The sequence below is a fragment of the Nelusetta ayraudi genome, unplaced genomic scaffold, assembly GCF_046127955.1.
Source record: "Nelusetta ayraudi isolate G7.1 ecotype Tasmania unplaced genomic scaffold, CSIRO-AGI_Nayr_v1 ptg000027l, whole genome shotgun sequence".
NCBI classification, from domain to species: Eukaryota; Metazoa; Chordata; class Actinopteri; order Tetraodontiformes; family Monacanthidae; genus Nelusetta; species Nelusetta ayraudi.
In genome coordinates, this window is record NW_027466077.1 from 2,957,282 (window position 1) to 2,974,604 (window position 17,323).

General features: G+C 45.4%; 2 protein-coding genes across 2 annotated transcripts in view; one reads left to right on the top strand and one right to left on the bottom strand.

Moving 5' to 3' along the window:
• The window catches only part of snd1 (staphylococcal nuclease and tudor domain containing 1), a 158,418-nt gene extending 147,765 nt beyond the window's left edge, over positions 1 to 10,653 (bottom strand). Inside the window, exons 1-9 of the mRNA XM_076030099.1 lie at positions 10,368 to 10,653; positions 8,058 to 8,207; positions 7,485 to 7,605; positions 7,175 to 7,256; positions 3,841 to 4,001; positions 2,408 to 2,499; positions 1,834 to 1,992; positions 1,618 to 1,724; positions 581 to 671 (exon numbers count right to left, since the gene is read on the bottom strand). Coding sequence (XP_075886214.1) covers positions 581 to 671; positions 1,618 to 1,724; positions 1,834 to 1,992; positions 2,408 to 2,499; positions 3,841 to 4,001; positions 7,175 to 7,256; positions 7,485 to 7,605; positions 8,058 to 8,207; positions 10,368 to 10,433 — 1,029 coding nt within the window. The 5' untranslated portion in view covers positions 10,434 to 10,653. The remainder of the gene's footprint in view (positions 1 to 580; positions 672 to 1,617; positions 1,725 to 1,833; positions 1,993 to 2,407; positions 2,500 to 3,840; positions 4,002 to 7,174; positions 7,257 to 7,484; positions 7,606 to 8,057; positions 8,208 to 10,367) is intronic.
• Positions 10,654 to 14,189: 3,536 nt separating this feature from the next.
• Positions 14,190 to 17,201, top strand: pax4 (paired box 4). Its single transcript, XM_076030383.1, has 9 exons — positions 14,190 to 14,223; positions 14,369 to 14,499; positions 14,652 to 14,867; positions 14,962 to 15,052; positions 15,279 to 15,428; positions 15,547 to 15,629; positions 15,724 to 15,933; positions 16,223 to 16,328; positions 16,785 to 17,201. The coding sequence occupies exons 1-9, from the start codon at positions 14,190 to 14,192 to the stop codon at positions 17,081 to 17,083; spliced, it is 1,320 nt and encodes a 439-aa protein (XP_075886498.1). The 3' UTR covers positions 17,084 to 17,201.
• Positions 17,202 to 17,323: the final 122 nt, after the last annotated feature.

Here is a 17,323-nt window from a genome sequence, read left to right on the forward strand (position 1 = left end):
TTTCCTCTCTCTCCCTCCTTCTCACTCAGATTCAGTATGAATTTGTGCAGCTTTTTCTGGGACCGTGATAGTGGACATTTGGAGGCTTTCCGTTGGAGAGGTTGCGAGATGAGACCACCGGGAATTTTTATTTTTTACGTTTTATAATTAATTTGCTTGCAGTGAAGAAGTGAGGTGTGAGGAGAGGCAGGTTGCAGCACCGTTTTTCTTGGCGACCATAAAGCGGCGCGCTGGCTCTCTTCTCATTAAGAGCAATTTCTTAAAAACTGAAAAAATTGGATTGGATCATTCATATGGAGGCAGAACAACTTTTTTTCTTCATTGTTTTTTTTACAAGTGCGTTTGCTGCAGTGTTGAAAAGGGAAAAAAAAAATCACCGCTGCACTATGGTGAGAGCCAGAGCAACGGCGGAAGCCAAGTCTTTCTCGGCCTCCCGGATAATGTCTGAGCCTCATGCCAGGCGGTTTTCACCTCACTGGTGTTTCTCTGCGGCACGGAGATAAGAGAAGAAGGACGGACGGAGGACGGCGAGCGAGCAAGCGGGCGGGCGGGCGAGCGAGCGGCGTCACGGGAGTCTCACCTTGGCCACAAACTGCCGGTCCTTTTGGTCCAGGTTGGCTGTCGGCGCCACGTAGTCCTTCCAGATGCGGACCTTGCGCTCTTTGGCAGATCTGGCCAAGAAGAACAAAAAGAACAAGAAAAAAAAAATCATCACATAGTCCAGATATTAAAAACACATAAGGGGCTTAATGACCTGTTGAAAAAGAAAATCGCCCCAAAAAAAATAAGTTAGACAAAAAGCAGTGTGGAAGGATAACGAGCACGAGGTAATTGGTGCGTCGGCTGTGGAGGACGACTTTTACTGCGACGAGAACAAAGACTGCTGAATAAATCAACTACATTTGATCCCTCAAGACTCTAAAAGGTTGCTTGTGTAATCAGCACGTTGGGAAGCCGGTCACTGGCCACGTTTCTATTACCCCTAGAATTGTGCAAAACTTAAATATCGCAATAAAAAGCTGTTCATGTGAGCACTTAAACTTGGAAAAAAAAAAACTCTGAAAAGGTTGTGATGCTCTCATGAGGTGGTTTTTCAGGCGTATCGATGTAGAGGTATATCGCAAAAGTGTCATGGAAACACTTTTTCCGCATTTACGCATCAGCGGACGTGACGTACGGGGTCACGTGACCAGTTCACTGCAAGTGAAAATGGCGCGTCATGTTTGGACGGAGGAGGAGGCAGAATATTTTATTAACTAACCCTAACCCTAACCCTTTTATTAAGTAATCAAGGAGAAAAATTTAACCAATATTCCTGACAGCAAACAAACACAAACAAACAAAAGCAAACGTAATCACGGCTTATGCACTTCGCACCATTCAATGGAAGAACCTGCAAATCGCAGTTGTACTTTTAAATTTTAGAAATATCACTTTTATTTTGCAAAAAATTGTAATGAAATGCAGCAACTGTCAGAGCTTTTTTTTTCTTTTTCTTTTTTTAAAAAAAGAGAAGCATTCACTGGGAGTGCCATATTGGCACCAGGAAAAATAACATTTAAGCTTTTAGAGTTAAATTAGACACTTTTGCCAAGTTTGTAGTGGGCGGGTCGCTACCTTTCGGCGGCTCGGAGCTTCTCGGCCCCCTGGGTGTAGACGGCCATGGACCAGTCCACGCAGCGGGCGAAGCCCTCCTTCAGCAGCAGCTCTGTGATGTTGCCGTTCTGAAAAGGACACGTTGGGAGGGAGAGACATTAAGCACGGCTAAAGTGCCAGGTTTGAGTGAGCGCCGCTGATGAGCTCGGGGGTCGGGGGGGCTGGGGTGGTCCTGACCGGGTGCAGGATGGTTCCCAGGATGATCTGGTTGGGGCAGCTCTCCAGGATGATCTGGACGTCCCTCTGCAGCAGCCGCGACTCGGTGAAGAACTTGGCCTCTGCGGCAAACGGCTCCGGGCTCTCCGTGCCGTCGGCTTCCCGCTTGAAGGTGGGACACTGGAGAGGAAGGACGCAGAGAAAAAAATCAAAACAAACATTAAAAAATAAAATAAAAATAAAACAAGCACTGTAAAATACGCCCAATCTTTTTACCAAGAGAAGCAGTATTTTTGATAGTATCTTTTTGCCTACTTTCTGCTTCTGCTATCCTCACTTTACCGATGTCACCTTGCCCTGAGTGCACCATTTGTATTCAACTCAGACTGTTGCAAAACACCAGTCGGATGAGTACAAAAAAGTGAGGGGAAGAGGACGAGACAGGCCCACTTACAACAAGACGGGGGAAAAAAGGACACAACCCGAAATAGTTGCAGTATCGCCAAGTGGACGTAAGGGGGAGCGGGGGAAAGATGAATTATTCTGAGTGGCCCAGTGGGGTGTTTAACAGAAACAAGAAGCCAGCGGTTCCCACCTTGACTCCAGACAGCATGACAGTAACCAGGTAGTGGTCGGGGAGCAGCTGGGCCCGGACCACGCTGCCGTCACGCACGTGCTCGATGATGGCTGTGGGAGGAGGAGAGACAGTAAGGGATTGGATTTATGTTGGGCTTTTCTCGGCACCCAAAGGGCTTTACATTGAATCATTCACATTGGTGGTGGAGCTCCACGTGTAGCTACAAAGGGAGCAGGATTTGAACCGCCAACTTTCAGTCATTGGACAACTCGCTTGACCTCCTGAGCTACAGTCACCCAAAATGTCTAATATTATATTATTTTATAATATTTTAATTATATTGTATATAATTATATACAGTACGAATACTGTATAATTATAGTAACATAATTATAATATATTATTACATTATATTAGTTTCACAGAGCAAACGTGCCTTGTTGGGGGTTGAAGGGCAGTTTCAAATACTGTAGGCAAAGCCACAGTGAGCTAGGTAGCAATAAGTAGCTGACCTTCTATTTCGGGGACTGGATGAAAGTGGAAACAGCTGACCGACTGGACATCACAAGACCGAAAGTAACATCCACCGAATCAACAAGGAACGCCGAGAGATCGTTTCCAGGAGATCGGAAGCAAACGTTGGAGACAGGTGCAAGGAGGTTGTTACCGCTTGAAATTGTTAATAGAAGCATCATAAACTGATCGCAGCCATATCCATTTTCTTCACCATCTTTCCAGCCTGCAGGGGTAATGACTGGATCCCAAACTGATGGGATTTTAAGTAGCACTTTGAAGTTTCTGGCCATCACATGCAACACTTGCACTTAAGAAAAGGGTCAATTTACGGGATTTTTTTTTTTTTTTTTGGTATTCAACTTTATTTTCTACCCCAGGAATAAAAATAAAAATACATTTCCTTCCGTCGACTGAAGTACTTTTGAAAAAAAACGAAAAATTGGACAGGATGAGGATTGTGCTCCAGGAGGTGTTTTGCGTCAGAAGGGTTTTCTCATATTTGCTTCTGACAGTCTCCTCTTTCAGCGCAAAACCCGTCGCCACAGTGTGCGTGCGTGCGTGCGTGCGTGCGTGCGTGCGCGCCTCGGCATAAGCAGAGGAGAGAGAAATTGGTTTTCCAGTTTGCGACCACAGCCGCTCGCCGCACATTTAAAAAGGGATTTGGATAGCTGCTTCCATTTCTAAAGAAGATGAAAAAAGAAAAAGAAAAACGCCGCCGACTGTCTCTTACCGACGGTAAAAACAAGGAATAAAATGGCCCGTCCCTGTTCATTTCCCCATTCAATTAAAGAGCAGGGAAATGAGCTGAGCCCCCGCTTTAACAGCAGCCGCCTGGAAATGAAGAGCGCGGCCCATTACAGTCGGAGTGGAGTGGAGGGTAGTGTGTGAGGGGTGCCAAGTGGAAAAGACGCCGTCGCCACCGCCGGGCTGATTACCGTTGATGGGCTTCTGGTGGAGGGAGTCGACAAAGTTGCGCGGGTTCTCGATGGTGTACTTGAGGTCACGCACGGTGTGCATGCCGTTCACCTCGCTCCACTGGCCCTTCTTGGACGCCTTGGCCTGGTCCTCCAGCTCGCAGAGCCTGGCCTGGTCTGGACTGGAACACACGCACACACACACATACACACAACATGAGGTAAAGGAGGTATGACACAACATGTGCAGGAGTCACATTACTACTATGCACACTGCATCAATTCTCTTGACAATTTTTTTACATTTCAATTTTTTTTTTTTTTTTACACGTGTGTGTGTGTGTGTGTGTGTGTGTGTGTGTGTGTGTGTGTGTGTGTGTGTGTGTGTGTGTGTGTGTGTGTGTGCCTTTTTTCATTTGTGTGTAGTGTGCCAGGGCCTTTGTTTGTTATTATGGTGGGGGGCAGGTGTTTACTATTGTTTTTGGTGTAGGACTACATTGGAATTATTGTGCGTTTCCCTGAGTCAGTGCAAAGATGCTAATCATCTTAAAAACAAATAAAGTGCCTATGCGGCAAAGGTGCAAACGGTGCATAAGGCTACACTCCTAAATACACTATGCATATTTACATTAAATAAATTACAAAATCATAGGGAAAATGCGTTGATTAAGAGCTAGAAAAGGGTTTGACTTGGTATGGCAAAATAAATATCGCACATGGGGGAGTGATAAGTAGTGTACCTTGGTGTTGCCTTTCAATTCTGAAAGATTTGATTTGATTTGATAAATGTGTAACTGCGCCAAACTAAAAACAAACAAACAAACAAACAAACAAACACAGCCTATGAGGCCCAGTTCACACCAGGTTGCTCAAATCTGAGCGCAGCACATTTAGCAGCGTCATCTATGCACACCCACCCACGGCCTGATTCCAGCTGGGAAACGCGGCATTTTAAGAAGTCCACCAATCACAGCAGCAACAACAACAACTGGTGGCCAGCTGTCTCTGAAAGGAAGCGCCGCTGATTACTGGCTTCACCAAAAAGCCAAAGATTATTAGAGCTTTTCGACCGCAATTACTCGACGCTTCGAATGGCCAGAAGGGGGCGTTTTGTTTCTGCGAGAAGTGAGGACTGGCAGCTTGATAAGGCAGCGGCCTGGCACAACAAAAGTGGGTTTTTGTAATAAGACGCCCCACACGTAGCTGCTTCCTCCAGCTGGACTCACATCACTGGCCAGCACTTTACCCCCCCCCCCTCCCAGGCCACCGACTTCAGACGGAATGCAAACAGCTTTCTTGCTTACTGGGCGACAACGGCGCAACTTTTTTTCCCCTGTCAGATTTCAATTGTGGTTTTAAGCTACTTAGAATTTAGCGGCTGAGAAAGAGATAGAAGCGTGGAAGCCGACAATACAATCAAGGAGCGCAGACGCTGTCGAGTTGCAGAATAAACAGAGAAGAGCTTCCCGAGCAAAGATGGGATAGAGATACAGAAATAGCCTCCCCCACTCCCCTCGTGTGTGTGTGTGTGTGTGTGTGTGTGTGTGTGTGTGTGTGGTGTGTATGTTTGTGGAGGTGGCGATAGCGAACGAATCCTCCGTGTCTCCCGGTGGTGGACGTGGTTTCTTTTTTTAGGTCGGCGACTCCTTCCAGCCAACACGCTGCTTTCAACCGAGGCCAATATCGACGCAGAGGAGGAAGATGAGGAGGAATATGTGGAGGAAGAGAAGGAGAAGCCGGCCAACCGGAGAGACAAAGGCCGAGAGAAGAAAAAAACCCAAAATACTTCGGCTGCAAAAAGGGTGAACTTTAGCCGAGCTGTTGCGCAGCTTGCTCCCCTGGTGGACACAACTGGAAGAGCTCCGCTAATAGTTGGCAGGAAGGCCCAAACAACAAAAACCAAAAACCAAAAAATCATGCCAGCATGATTGTACAAGTTCCTGTCACCACAGAAAGATGAGGAGATTTTTATTTTTTAAGGAAGACCAAGTCTGATTCAGCAACAGGATGTCAAAAGAAAAGAGATCGATATGCACGTCAGTGCTCATCACCATCGGAGTTCGACACCAAGGACGACATTCAGAGGTGCTGAAAAGGTTTTTGAAACTCAATAAAAATTATATTAAAGAAAGTCTTCGGCAGAGAACCGGATGAGCACGTCTGTGGGATTTCAATGACTTAAAAAAATAATCTTGAAACCAACAGACGTCAGGGGCGCAATGCGGGCGAGGGGGTGAAGGCCGACGCTGTTCAAAATGAAGCTTTTCAAACCAAATGCGGCGACAAAACCTGTCGCTGCCTGAATGGCTGCAGCTTTTCGCGCTCAAGCGAACCAATGGGATCGCTCCTTTTACAACCCACAAACCTCGTCTGCGGCCTTTTAATTAGAGATCCTCTCATTTCCCAAAGTCACTTCTGGCTGCCCAACACATTTACCACGCTGCCCGGCACCGCCACCATCATCATCATCATCATCATCATCATCATCACCATTTTTATAACGCCCCTGTAATTATGATGACATCTTTGTTCATCGCGACGAGCCTGGCTGGACACGAGGGGTAATGGCATTGGATAAAAACTAGGACTAATGCGACGCTCCCCACCCACCCAACATCCTTCCAGCGCGGCTCCCACTTAAAGCATCTTTTACATTAGCGGCGGTTCCGGGCCATCGCACAGGACGCCGTGAACAGGTCGTTAGGGACAAAATATTCATCTGCGCTCACGTCGGGGCATCAGCATGAGTCAAATTGCTTGTAACGTGTGTAATGTGCAACTTCTGCCGCTGGAGGGATTGGGGGGTGGGGGGGGCGCTATACGGTACTTTGTCATGTGGCGTTTGGGGCATGGGGGTAGTCAAGGGCGGAAGGGCAAAGTGGCAGAAGGCTTCAGAGGCATGGTTGCTACTGCAGCAGTGGGGTAATACTGCCCCCATCTGGGCCACACGGGACACCATCTCTATTCTGGACCAGCTGAGGACTTGCGCATTATCTCCCCCACACATTTTCCCTGTGTCGTTGTCTTGTGAGCATCAGCAAGCAGGAGATTATATTGCGCTGCCCAGAGTGATTTGTGCCTACTGAGAGCTGAGATGTAAAATGAAAAGCCAAGTTATTATCATTATTATTATTATTATTATTATTATTATTATTATTATTATTATTATCATTATCATTATTATTATTATCATTATTATTATTATCATTATCATTATTATTACTACATTACTATCCTATAAGCTCATTTGTAGGGAGCAGCATTCAATATTGGCCTTTTCCCTTTCAGACACACTCAGGGTATTTGGTATTTACAGCGTGAGCGCGAACGCCACATAGATGTGATCCGGCCTTACTTGTTCCCTCTGATTCCTTCCCTGCGGACTGTGGCCAGACCTTCGTTCACAAGAGACTCGGCGATGCTCTCTCCTGACGTGTCTGCGATGGAGTGTCAGAGAAGAAAATTAGCACTGAAAACACCGACCAATCTGAATGCAAAGCAGTAAAGTTGGCAGAAAGTTAAAACGCAGTTTTGTTTTGGGGTTTTTTCAGCAGGAGGCAGGGCTAAACTTGCCATTTTCTAGGCATCTACAACTTTTGCTGGATAATTACTGGGGCAAAGGTGTTTCTATTCTGACAAGAGGGCCAGCGGAATAATGCACTCACCCCTTCCCAGGTACACCATTCCGTATTCACGGCCCAGGTTGGTCTTGATCTCCACGGTGAAGCAAACCTCTTTGCCGATAAGCTTCTTCCGCAGGAACTCTCTGGCTTGGAAGGCCCAAGGCTGCAGCACAGACAGGAAAAAGTCATCAAAAGGCTCTTGACCAAATTTATCCATGACGTGTATTTCAAATGATGCGTAGCGCAAGAAAAAAAAAACAGCAAGTGCAAGCAAATGTAATTCTTCACCGCCTGCCGTCCAAACAGAGTAAACAGTCGGTAAAGTTGGGAGAACAAAGTCATTAATATCACATTAAAAACACATTAATGAGAAACGATGTCACTACGAAACTATAAACTGCCTCTGTGACACGGACATAACAACATCTTGGTGTAAGTCAGCAACTTAAAAGAACAACAGGCAGACTGGGCTCAGTGTGAAACAGGAAGGCACACAACATGAACAGAGGAGCCCCCAAGAACAACAAGCTGTGTGCTGAAGGAGTTCAGGGCAACACGACCGTCATCCTTGTCCAAACAAACGCAGACCATGCTGCTGCTGCTGCTGTTGCTCACCTCGTCGGGGACGTCCTTGGTGTCAGGCTGGCTCTGCGCAGCTCGGCGGGCCAAGGCGCCGGCTCGGATGTTGCTCAGGTTGATCTGGCGCTCCGGAGGGGGTCCGCCCCGAGGCTGGCCGCGGACGATGATGGCGCAGCCTGACAACACCTGGAGAGGCGAAACAATCGACAGAGTGAGACCACTGAAACATTGACAGAGGCAGCCGCGTTTTTTCCTCTTTGTCTTTGGTTTGCTTGCGACAGCTGCATCAGTAAACAGACGAGGCTGGAACTCGGGGATAAAGCACCAGAGCAGCACCAAGTTTCGTTCATCTCAAGACAATGAATGAAGCTTTGTGATGCAATGAGAAACTGTGAATGCCCAAGGCCCCTCTGGCGAGGGGATCCAGGGTAAACAGTGGGCTATCAAGACTGAGAGAATTACATCAATGTTAAATCCACTCAACCGGCTACATGCAACTGAGGAGACGGCGGCTGAAACTCAACTTCACCGCATGTTGTCATGGTGAATGTGTTGTGAGATCAGGTCGGCTGATAACGTGGCAGGAAAAAGAGAAAAAAAAAAGTCAGCTAAACTAATGTTGGGGTCTAACAACCGTGGCATTTATGTGAATCTGAGTAAACACCTTTTATCTGCGGAGCCTCCTGCCCGACTGTGGGGAGCATCACCGCGGGACTGTTGATCTAAGATGTGGATCCAGATAAAAGTCTTTCATCTGATCACTGCCGCCACTACTCCGAGTAATGGCTCAATGGAGCATCAGGCCGCCTGGCAGTTACAACTTCTACACGCCAGCTACACAAGTGGTGGGGAGGGGAAAACACCCCCCCCCCGCCAACAACTGTTTACAAGAGGGCAACTCAAATATAGCAGTGCGCGGCATCACTTAAATCTCTGGTACTCATTTTCAAATGAAGGCCAAAATTCATTTTATGCCGTCTTTAAGTTTATCACAAAAGCATTACTCCGTATTTGCTGACTCTAAAGTATTAGAAAAATCTGAAACTTTCATTGGAAAACAAAACAAGAACGCAAATTGGGCGACACTAAAACTAGATCTGGCTAAGAAACGTAAGTGTAATGAAAAAATGAACATGTTTCTGGAAGAGCAACAACTTTCTTTAATGTATATAATATCATTTAATCAGACCATGTTAACCCAAACTGTCAAATAAATTTATAGCGGTGCCAAAAATTCCAACTTCCTGTTTGAAAAACGTGTCCAATCCAAACTTTTTTTATTACATACATACATATATATATATATATATATATATATATATATATATATATATATATATATATATAAAAAGCAGAAATCACAGAAGACGCAGTTAGAGTAAGAAGCCGGGCGCAGACCACTCAGGGCCAGTCGGGCTGGCTGAGAGGTTACTGGGGTTTAAAAAGCTACGTGTCATTTCCCCGTGGTTGGTTTCGGGGCAGCTCGGTGAAGGAAACGAGCGAAACACTGCCCAGCTTCCGACAGAGTCTCTGTGTTTGCGTAAACAGCGCCATCGCAACCGACGAAACGCGACAGAATGTGTACACAAACTAAAAGTAAAACAAAAAATTGGAGTACACTATAAGTTACTATTGGCTTCAATGCTAACAGCTAGGTTGCGTTACTGCGACTCCCAAAAAGCAGCTACAAGTGTCATCTTGTGTCAATGCAATTTGGCCAAACGCTGCCAACTTTGGTAACTTTACGCTGGTCACAGAGCTCACAACTTTTTTTTTTTTTTTTTTTTTTTTTTTAAACGTCACAATACCTAGTTCTCCAATCAACACCACTGAGCCGTTAGTTAGCCAGCCACTTAGCTGGGAAACTAAACATCTGTTTACGTTGCACTTAACAAGTTGCCAAACGTCACTAAGTATCTGGCTAAGCTTTTTTGTCACCAGGTGGAAATCCAAGTTTGCTCGCCATGCTGACAACTCTGTATTTTTAATCACGCGCGTTTAGTTATAAAGTTGCCTGGAGCAGCAGCAGCAGCAGCAGCAGCATAGCACACGTGCTAACACCAGGTAGCTCCAGCTTGTTAGCGGCGGCTAGCGTTAGCTCGCATGCTACAGCAGCCAGTAAGTGAGCTGCAAGTTAAGAGACACTTCCAAGTTACACAATGGCAACTCTGGCGATCGTCACACCATGCCGTGATAATAACTCTTGCCCGAGATCGGTTAAAGTTGCAGGAGAGGTGGCAGCTGGTTTTGCACAGAACTCAAGCTCTGGGCTAACTGAGCTAATTAGCAGTGCCTCTACATAATACACACAGTAAGCGCACACATTCAAATGGCAGGGTTTCCTACCATCTTCACAATTCCTCTCTGCAGAGGAGCAGAGGCTGCTTGGGATTGTGCCGAAACAGATGCCATGTCCAACGCTTGGAGGTAACGATGCCGTTCGAGGGGGGCTTGCTTGACCAGGTAACCGTGCCAGAGGGGTCCTGAAGTGGCTGACTGTATCTACTGAGAGCCGAGAGAGAAAGACTGAGCGCAGATCAACACACACGCTATACCGGAAGCACACAGTGGCCGTGTAGACGCACGCGTCCGAAAACTCTTTCCGGGTACGAGCGGCGGCTTGAATGGTAGTGAATAGGGCGGCTTCGCGTACACGCTGAAGAAACCTGATGAGGTACTTCCGGGGCGAGAGCTGCGACACGTCAGCATACTCTTAACCCGAAGACTCTGGACCGATGTTGCCTTCAGGGTGCGTGGGAATCTTTCGTCCTTTGCCGGTGAATCCACGTGGGGAAGAGTCATAAAAGTGTAATGCGATGTTGCTATTCTCTCCGTTACAACGATACTGGTGGGATAAGCAAATGATAGAACAACGTTTATGTCTGTTTAAAAAAATAAAATAGAATAAAATAAAATAAAATAAAAAGTCCTCAAGTTGTATGTACATTTGCAGGTATGTTTATGGAAACAAAAATGTTTTTGCTGAAAAACAAAAAAAAACAAAACAAGAAAAAGACAATAAACTCACATGTATTATATTATGCACAGTTGTGCATGCTAGTTATTGCAGAAAGGTGCATTTCCGAATGCACTTAAGTGGGAATGAGTTGTAATTACAAAAAAGTTGTGATTAACCAAAAAATGCTGTATAAAGAAAACCCATGAATATATATATTTATTTTTTTTTACTGTACAGAGGAATATGGAGAGATGACTTCAGGTCACCGACTATCTGCTAGCAATACAATCTGTAAAGTTCCCAATATTTTCCTTTTGCATGTCTCGTTATGCAACAGAATAATCCACAGATTAAAAGTATGATGCAAATAACTTAGATGAATCTATTCGCTTTATACGGCAGATGCAATGCTGCACTTTAACGTATGAGTCTTGCACCACCTTTACGCGGCATACGCTTAAACATCATGTCCAAACATTTGCAAGAGACAATTATTTGAAATCGTCCGGTAGGTACAGCAATGTGTTTGAAACGATTTTCAAACGATTTTCAAACACAGCGTCTAAATATGAGTATGCATGTACCCATATTAAGTGGTGGATGTAAAGTGACGTGCCACGGGCTTTGAGTGCGCAAAGAACCGGGGCGGGGGGAACACTGTAATACGTGCAGTCACTTTAACATTTGCGGTGTAAATGCGCAATGGCACAGAGTGCACGACTCCAGACTCATGGAAAAAATAAACTTGCATGTTGAAAATGTCCAAACACTCTCGATTAGACAATTTCATCAAATGATCTATGCTGTGCAAAGACTATTGCGCCTCTTTTACATGAAGTTATGAAGCAAAGCAAGAGCTTGCCAGAGTCAAGGTCTAATATATAGCAAAAATTTAAAGCGCTTTCCTCTTTTGACAGAACAATGTTGAGCTGAGGAAAATCTGCTAATGTGGAACATTGAGTAAGAATTACGCATTTCTCTATTTTCGTATAATAAAACGCATCAGACATTAACGAGTAAATTTACAATCGGTTTCATTAGCGTGTAGTTTTTAATGTATAAGTAATACAGTGGTAATCCCGTTCAAAGTGGTACGAAAGTTGCAAAGTCTCACACCTGTGTTGTCTGTGCCGTAAATCGATCCGTTTGGCCCCGGACTCCACAGCGAAACGGTAGCTCTTTAAAAAAAAAAAAAAAAAAAAAAAAAAAAACAACAACACAAAAAAGTACAGCTGTAAAATCGACATCACAAAAACACCGAATCTAAAAGCTTTTGTTGAACAAGCACGATAGATAATAAAACACAGCGACGTACTTCCCATTGCTGGGTGAAAACAGTGCAGGAACATGCGAGGGCGGCAGCTGCTCAATTGCGCACCAGGCACCTCTGCGCGCTTTGGAGAGCCCCAGTACCGCCTTTTACGCGGAAGAATTGCACACATTTGCCTTCGCGTAGAAACGCAGAAAAACATCCATACGTGTGCTTTGCGCACGGAACAATCACAGGGAGCCCATCATATTAAAATCCTCCTTTATTTTTTGCTTTGTTTGGGCCCATTGATCGCAGCCTCTTTCCCCGGCGAATCAGAATTAAAGATTTACGCACCACGAATATGTGACGCTGCCTGGAGAACAGTAGCGAAGCACCGTGACAGACCTGGTTTGGCACGAACTGTACGAGCAATAAAGAGACTATTAATCAATAACCATACGGGCTGCCCGTTAATACAGAGAAAAGGCGACCTCACACGCCCTTTGTCTCAGTTGGCAAGGAGATGCTGGTGTCCAAATCTGGCTCTCCTCTATCTCAGCCTGCTGATTGTATACAGGGCAGGGGGTTATTATTGGCCCCCCCTAACTCGTGGTTAATGTATAATTTGGGCCATATGGCTTTTTAAAATGTGGGCCTTTATTTCGGTGCCACTTCGATTTCTGTGGACCCAACTAATGATATTCAATTAGTCATTAAACAGACCCAAAGACGAGGCTTGTGTAGGCTTTTTTTTTTTTTTTTTTTTTTTTTTTTTTTTACATGGGCTAATATTTGCTCGTCAAATATTTCCCTTTGAAACGTTTACAACGCATTTTTATCTACTGGCTGCCCAGGGAACATCTGTGAGGGTTATTTTAGTCTCCCTCTTCTGGGTAAACGAGGTTCCCCCAATTGGCCCTGTCCTTGCGCCTGGGCACCGGTTTATTTGTTCACGTTTTGAAAGAAAATGTAATAAAGAGAGAGAGAGACCCCGGCTGATAGATTTATGATTTATCAAAAGCACCTTACCATATGGCAGTCGACATTGGCGCAGATTTCCAAATGTTTACTTTATGAAAGGAGGCCAGAGATCCTTTTAATCCGAGCCACTTCAGCCGCGGGGAAAAGGATGCTCAAGTCACATGGCCACGGTTGGACCCCCCCCCCCCCCGGAGGCGGACAAATGAAGCCAGTAAGGATTACACACTTATTTTTTCTAATTCTGAAAGCCTAAACGTGGTTTTCCAATTCACTACATAAAGGTAGAAACCTTAAAATCGGAATTGTTATTTTGTTTGTTTTTTTCTTTTTCTTTTCTTCACCTGCTGAGACTGAAAGCAGCTGCTGCGCAAAAAGTCTGTTCCAAGGTTTGCAGCAATGCATTCTGTGAATAAAAACAGTTATTTCATAAAACAAACAAAGGAGCTGAAATGCCAGGTTTTGGTTGCATAAATATGAGGGCAATCATCACGTGCCTCAAAAATGCTGCAACATCGACTCTGACATAATTGCATCACTTGTATTGGTCATCAATTTGACCTTGACATGATTATTTCTCAATTATTCTATTTTGATCTGAAAGAAAATAAAATCTAACTTAAATAGTGAATAATTGCACAAATTCGTGTCCCTTTAAATCCCCGAAGCAAACCTGGATGACAAGAACCAGAATAAGCAGTACCCCCGCCCTCCTCACCGGTGACTCCATCATACAAGTGTTGCAAGCTCTTGTTTGGTTCAGCAGCGTCTCTTTCAGCCAATGTTGACTTTTCAGGTGACAGGGCAATACGTCACTCTGAGGTTTGAAGCGCCATAAAGTTTGGCTGCAAGGCGGTCAACATCTCACTTTCATCGAGCGGAGACGCGCAGAGCGACGCCAGCAAATTTTATTCTGAAGGCACCGTTTTTGGAACGATACTAAGTGCACTTATTTTACAAGTCCTGGGAGCGAGTAAAGATGTGCGGAGCAAACGCTGATCGGATGACTACAGGTCAGTTTCAACACTTTTTTCATGTGTGCACGTCAGAATTGGCGCCGAATTCATCGATCACATTGCGCACAGTGATGTAATTTAACCCTTTTGGGGGGGTACATACATTCCAGACTGAATGTAAATCTTATTCTGACATAATAAGGTGGTGGAAGTGTCAACCAGCTCGGGGGGATGTTCCTCAACGGCAGACCTCTGCCAGAGTCCAAGAGGAAGAAAATGATCGAGCTGGCCACGGAGGGGGTCCGTCCGAGCCAGATCTCCAGGATCCTGCGAGTACGCACCTCTCCTTCTTCCACATGATCTCATTTTTGCTTAGATTTTGTGACAGGAAATGCCTACAACGTGCCCACAATCACCATAAGGCTTTGTTAAAGAACATAAATACATTTAAACCAATATTCTAAGGAGATCACTGCGCCTCTCAGGTGTCCAACGGCTGCGTCAGTAAGATCCTGAACCGCTACCGCCGCACGGGGCTCCTGGAGCCGAGGGCCATCGGTGGAAGCCGACCTCGGCTGCTCACACCAGGCGTCATCTCCACTATCGTCAAGTGCAAAAGGGAGAAACCGACGATCTTTGCCTGGGAAATTCGCAAAGTGCTCACGGCAGCGCGCATATGCAAGACCTCCAAAGTTCCCAGCGTAAGTTAAAAAAGGAAGACAAAAACCCACAGCTCCATTACACCGTTCATCATTTATTTAAAATATTGATTATTTTGTTTGTCCAATTGACAAGGTTTCGTCTATCAATCGGATTTTAAGAAAGATCCATACGGACCATGGACCGATGTGCATGGAGATCAGTGCGCACAGCGGGGCCAACCAGGGTAAGACCTTACATTAAGTTCACCAAGATGAGGGGAAATAGCCAAATCATCTCAATGCACGAATTCCAAATGATGCACTCATGACAGATGACAAATGATGCACTCATGACAGATGACAAATGAATAAGGGAGGAATGTTGTGCACGACCTTTCATTAACCCGCTGCAGCTCTCAAAGAGCTGCGTTCAGGTACCACTGACCAGTAAAGTTCATGTGTATTCTGCAGATCTGGAATCTCTGATTCAAGAAGAAACGAGTCAGAGGACACAGTCGGACACTGGGTGCAGCGACCAGACAGATGAGCAGAAACCTAATGGTGCTCAGCACCGCAGCCGCACCACCTTCACCCAGGAGCAGAGCAAAGCACTGGAGCAAGGTGCATTTAAAAACAAACAAACAAACAAACAAACAAACAAACAAACACCGGTGCATTACTCAAATGCATCTCTCCTGCTCAAATAAATTCTCAACTGCACCTTTCTGCACCTTTCCAGAGTTCTGCAACAGCCGGTACGCGGACATGTACACCAGAGAGAAGTTGTCAGCGCAGATCAAACTTCCCGAGGAGACGATCAAGGTTTGGCCTCGTTCGTTCTCGTCAAACACATCGACTGCTGCAACTGAACGGCTTCGTCCCTCCGCTAACCGCAGCCAATGTCTGTCTGCCGAAGGTCTGGTTCTCAAACCGGAGGGCCAAATGGAGGCGGGAAGCCAAGCACAGGAGCGACACGCACGGTGAGCTGTCCGCGCTGGGGGCGACCAGTTTTCGCCTTGCGCACGATCTTACCTGGCTGTATGTGTCTGCACTTGCACCTTCAGGGGGCACTACGAGGCCCAGAGAAATGGGTTCGGCAGAGGCCCAAAGATTTCCGTCTCAACAGGTAAGAGCTCCAGTGCGGGGCTTTGTTTCACATCCTCCAGTTACTGCATTTCCAGGTCAGCTCTTCGAGGTGGAAAAGTAACAAATGAAGGATTGAAGTACACCTCTGACATTTGCATTTATTTATAAAGGAAGTGCAATAAAAAATAAAAATAAATTTATTCGGTGTCTAAAGAAAGAAAATGACACATTAGTCACTCTCTTGCCCTGCCTGTGTGTGTGTGTGTGTGTGTGTGTGTGTGTGTGTGTGTGTGTGTGTGTGTGTGTGTGTGTGTGTTGCTGACCTGAAGGCAACAGCAGTTTCCAGGGTGTCCTGTGAAAACTCAGCCACGTTCCCATCGTACAGTTCAGTGGACAGGATGTTGAGGAATGACTACTTCCTCCCAGTAGAAACAGGTCAGTCTTTGTAGAGATTTTTTTTTTTTTTAAATGTTACTGCAGAGATATTTTAATTCATTCCAAGGTGTAAGACAGGATATTTTATTATGGCGGTATATACGTTTATTTTGTTTGGATCAATGTCAAACATTTTAAATTGTGATTTTATTTTCTGGTCAGCAAGAGTTGCAGCAAGTAGTGCTGCTCTTTGGGCCTTTCACCCCTCTTAACTTGAGGTCTTTATCTCAATATAATTGGACAGCTCCCTCTGTTGGAAGATGAGTAGTAAAACAGACTCATTTGTCTTCAGAAAGATGTTTTCTAGGTGAAGGTGGTCTGGCTACCTTACAAAAAAACAAACCTATTTTATTTCGTTCCAGAGATGGAATTTGCTAAATGTCTATAATGATACCAATGCATTTTGGCACACCAATTTAACTTTGATGCATTTTGGGATTTTTTTGTGTTTTGCAGAAAGTCTATCATCCTTCTCGGTGCCACACTCATCCCACCGTCACTCAAATCTCATGGTGACCCGGACTGGGGCAGCCCCAACTGTGCTGGATCCCCTCGGGGACAGATCCGCTTTCTCCTTAGAGCACCATCACGCGAGGACACCCTTCCGCCTGGCAGCCAAGGCTGCAAGAAGAGATGTGCTGGCAAATCAGTGCTGGAGCCAGCAGGGGATTTCAGTAACTTGGAACCAATTTGAAACGGAGGACAAATACCTATTTTCTTCCCATCAAAGCTGGCAGGTGAACCCACACTGTTAGCTGTGCCAGATTTTGACCTTGTGACCTCGTGACAGTTGAAACCAGACCACGACATGTCTCACAATGAGTTTCTAGACTTAAATGACGATTTATATCCTGCAGAGGGCGCCAGAGGACCGGTTTTTAAAAAAAGAAAAAACAAATAAATAAAAGTCACTGCACCCATCGCCTTTGCTGGAAGCAAGTCATCGGGGATGTATCCAATCAATATTTTGAGAGCTCTGTTTAAGATTTTTGTTG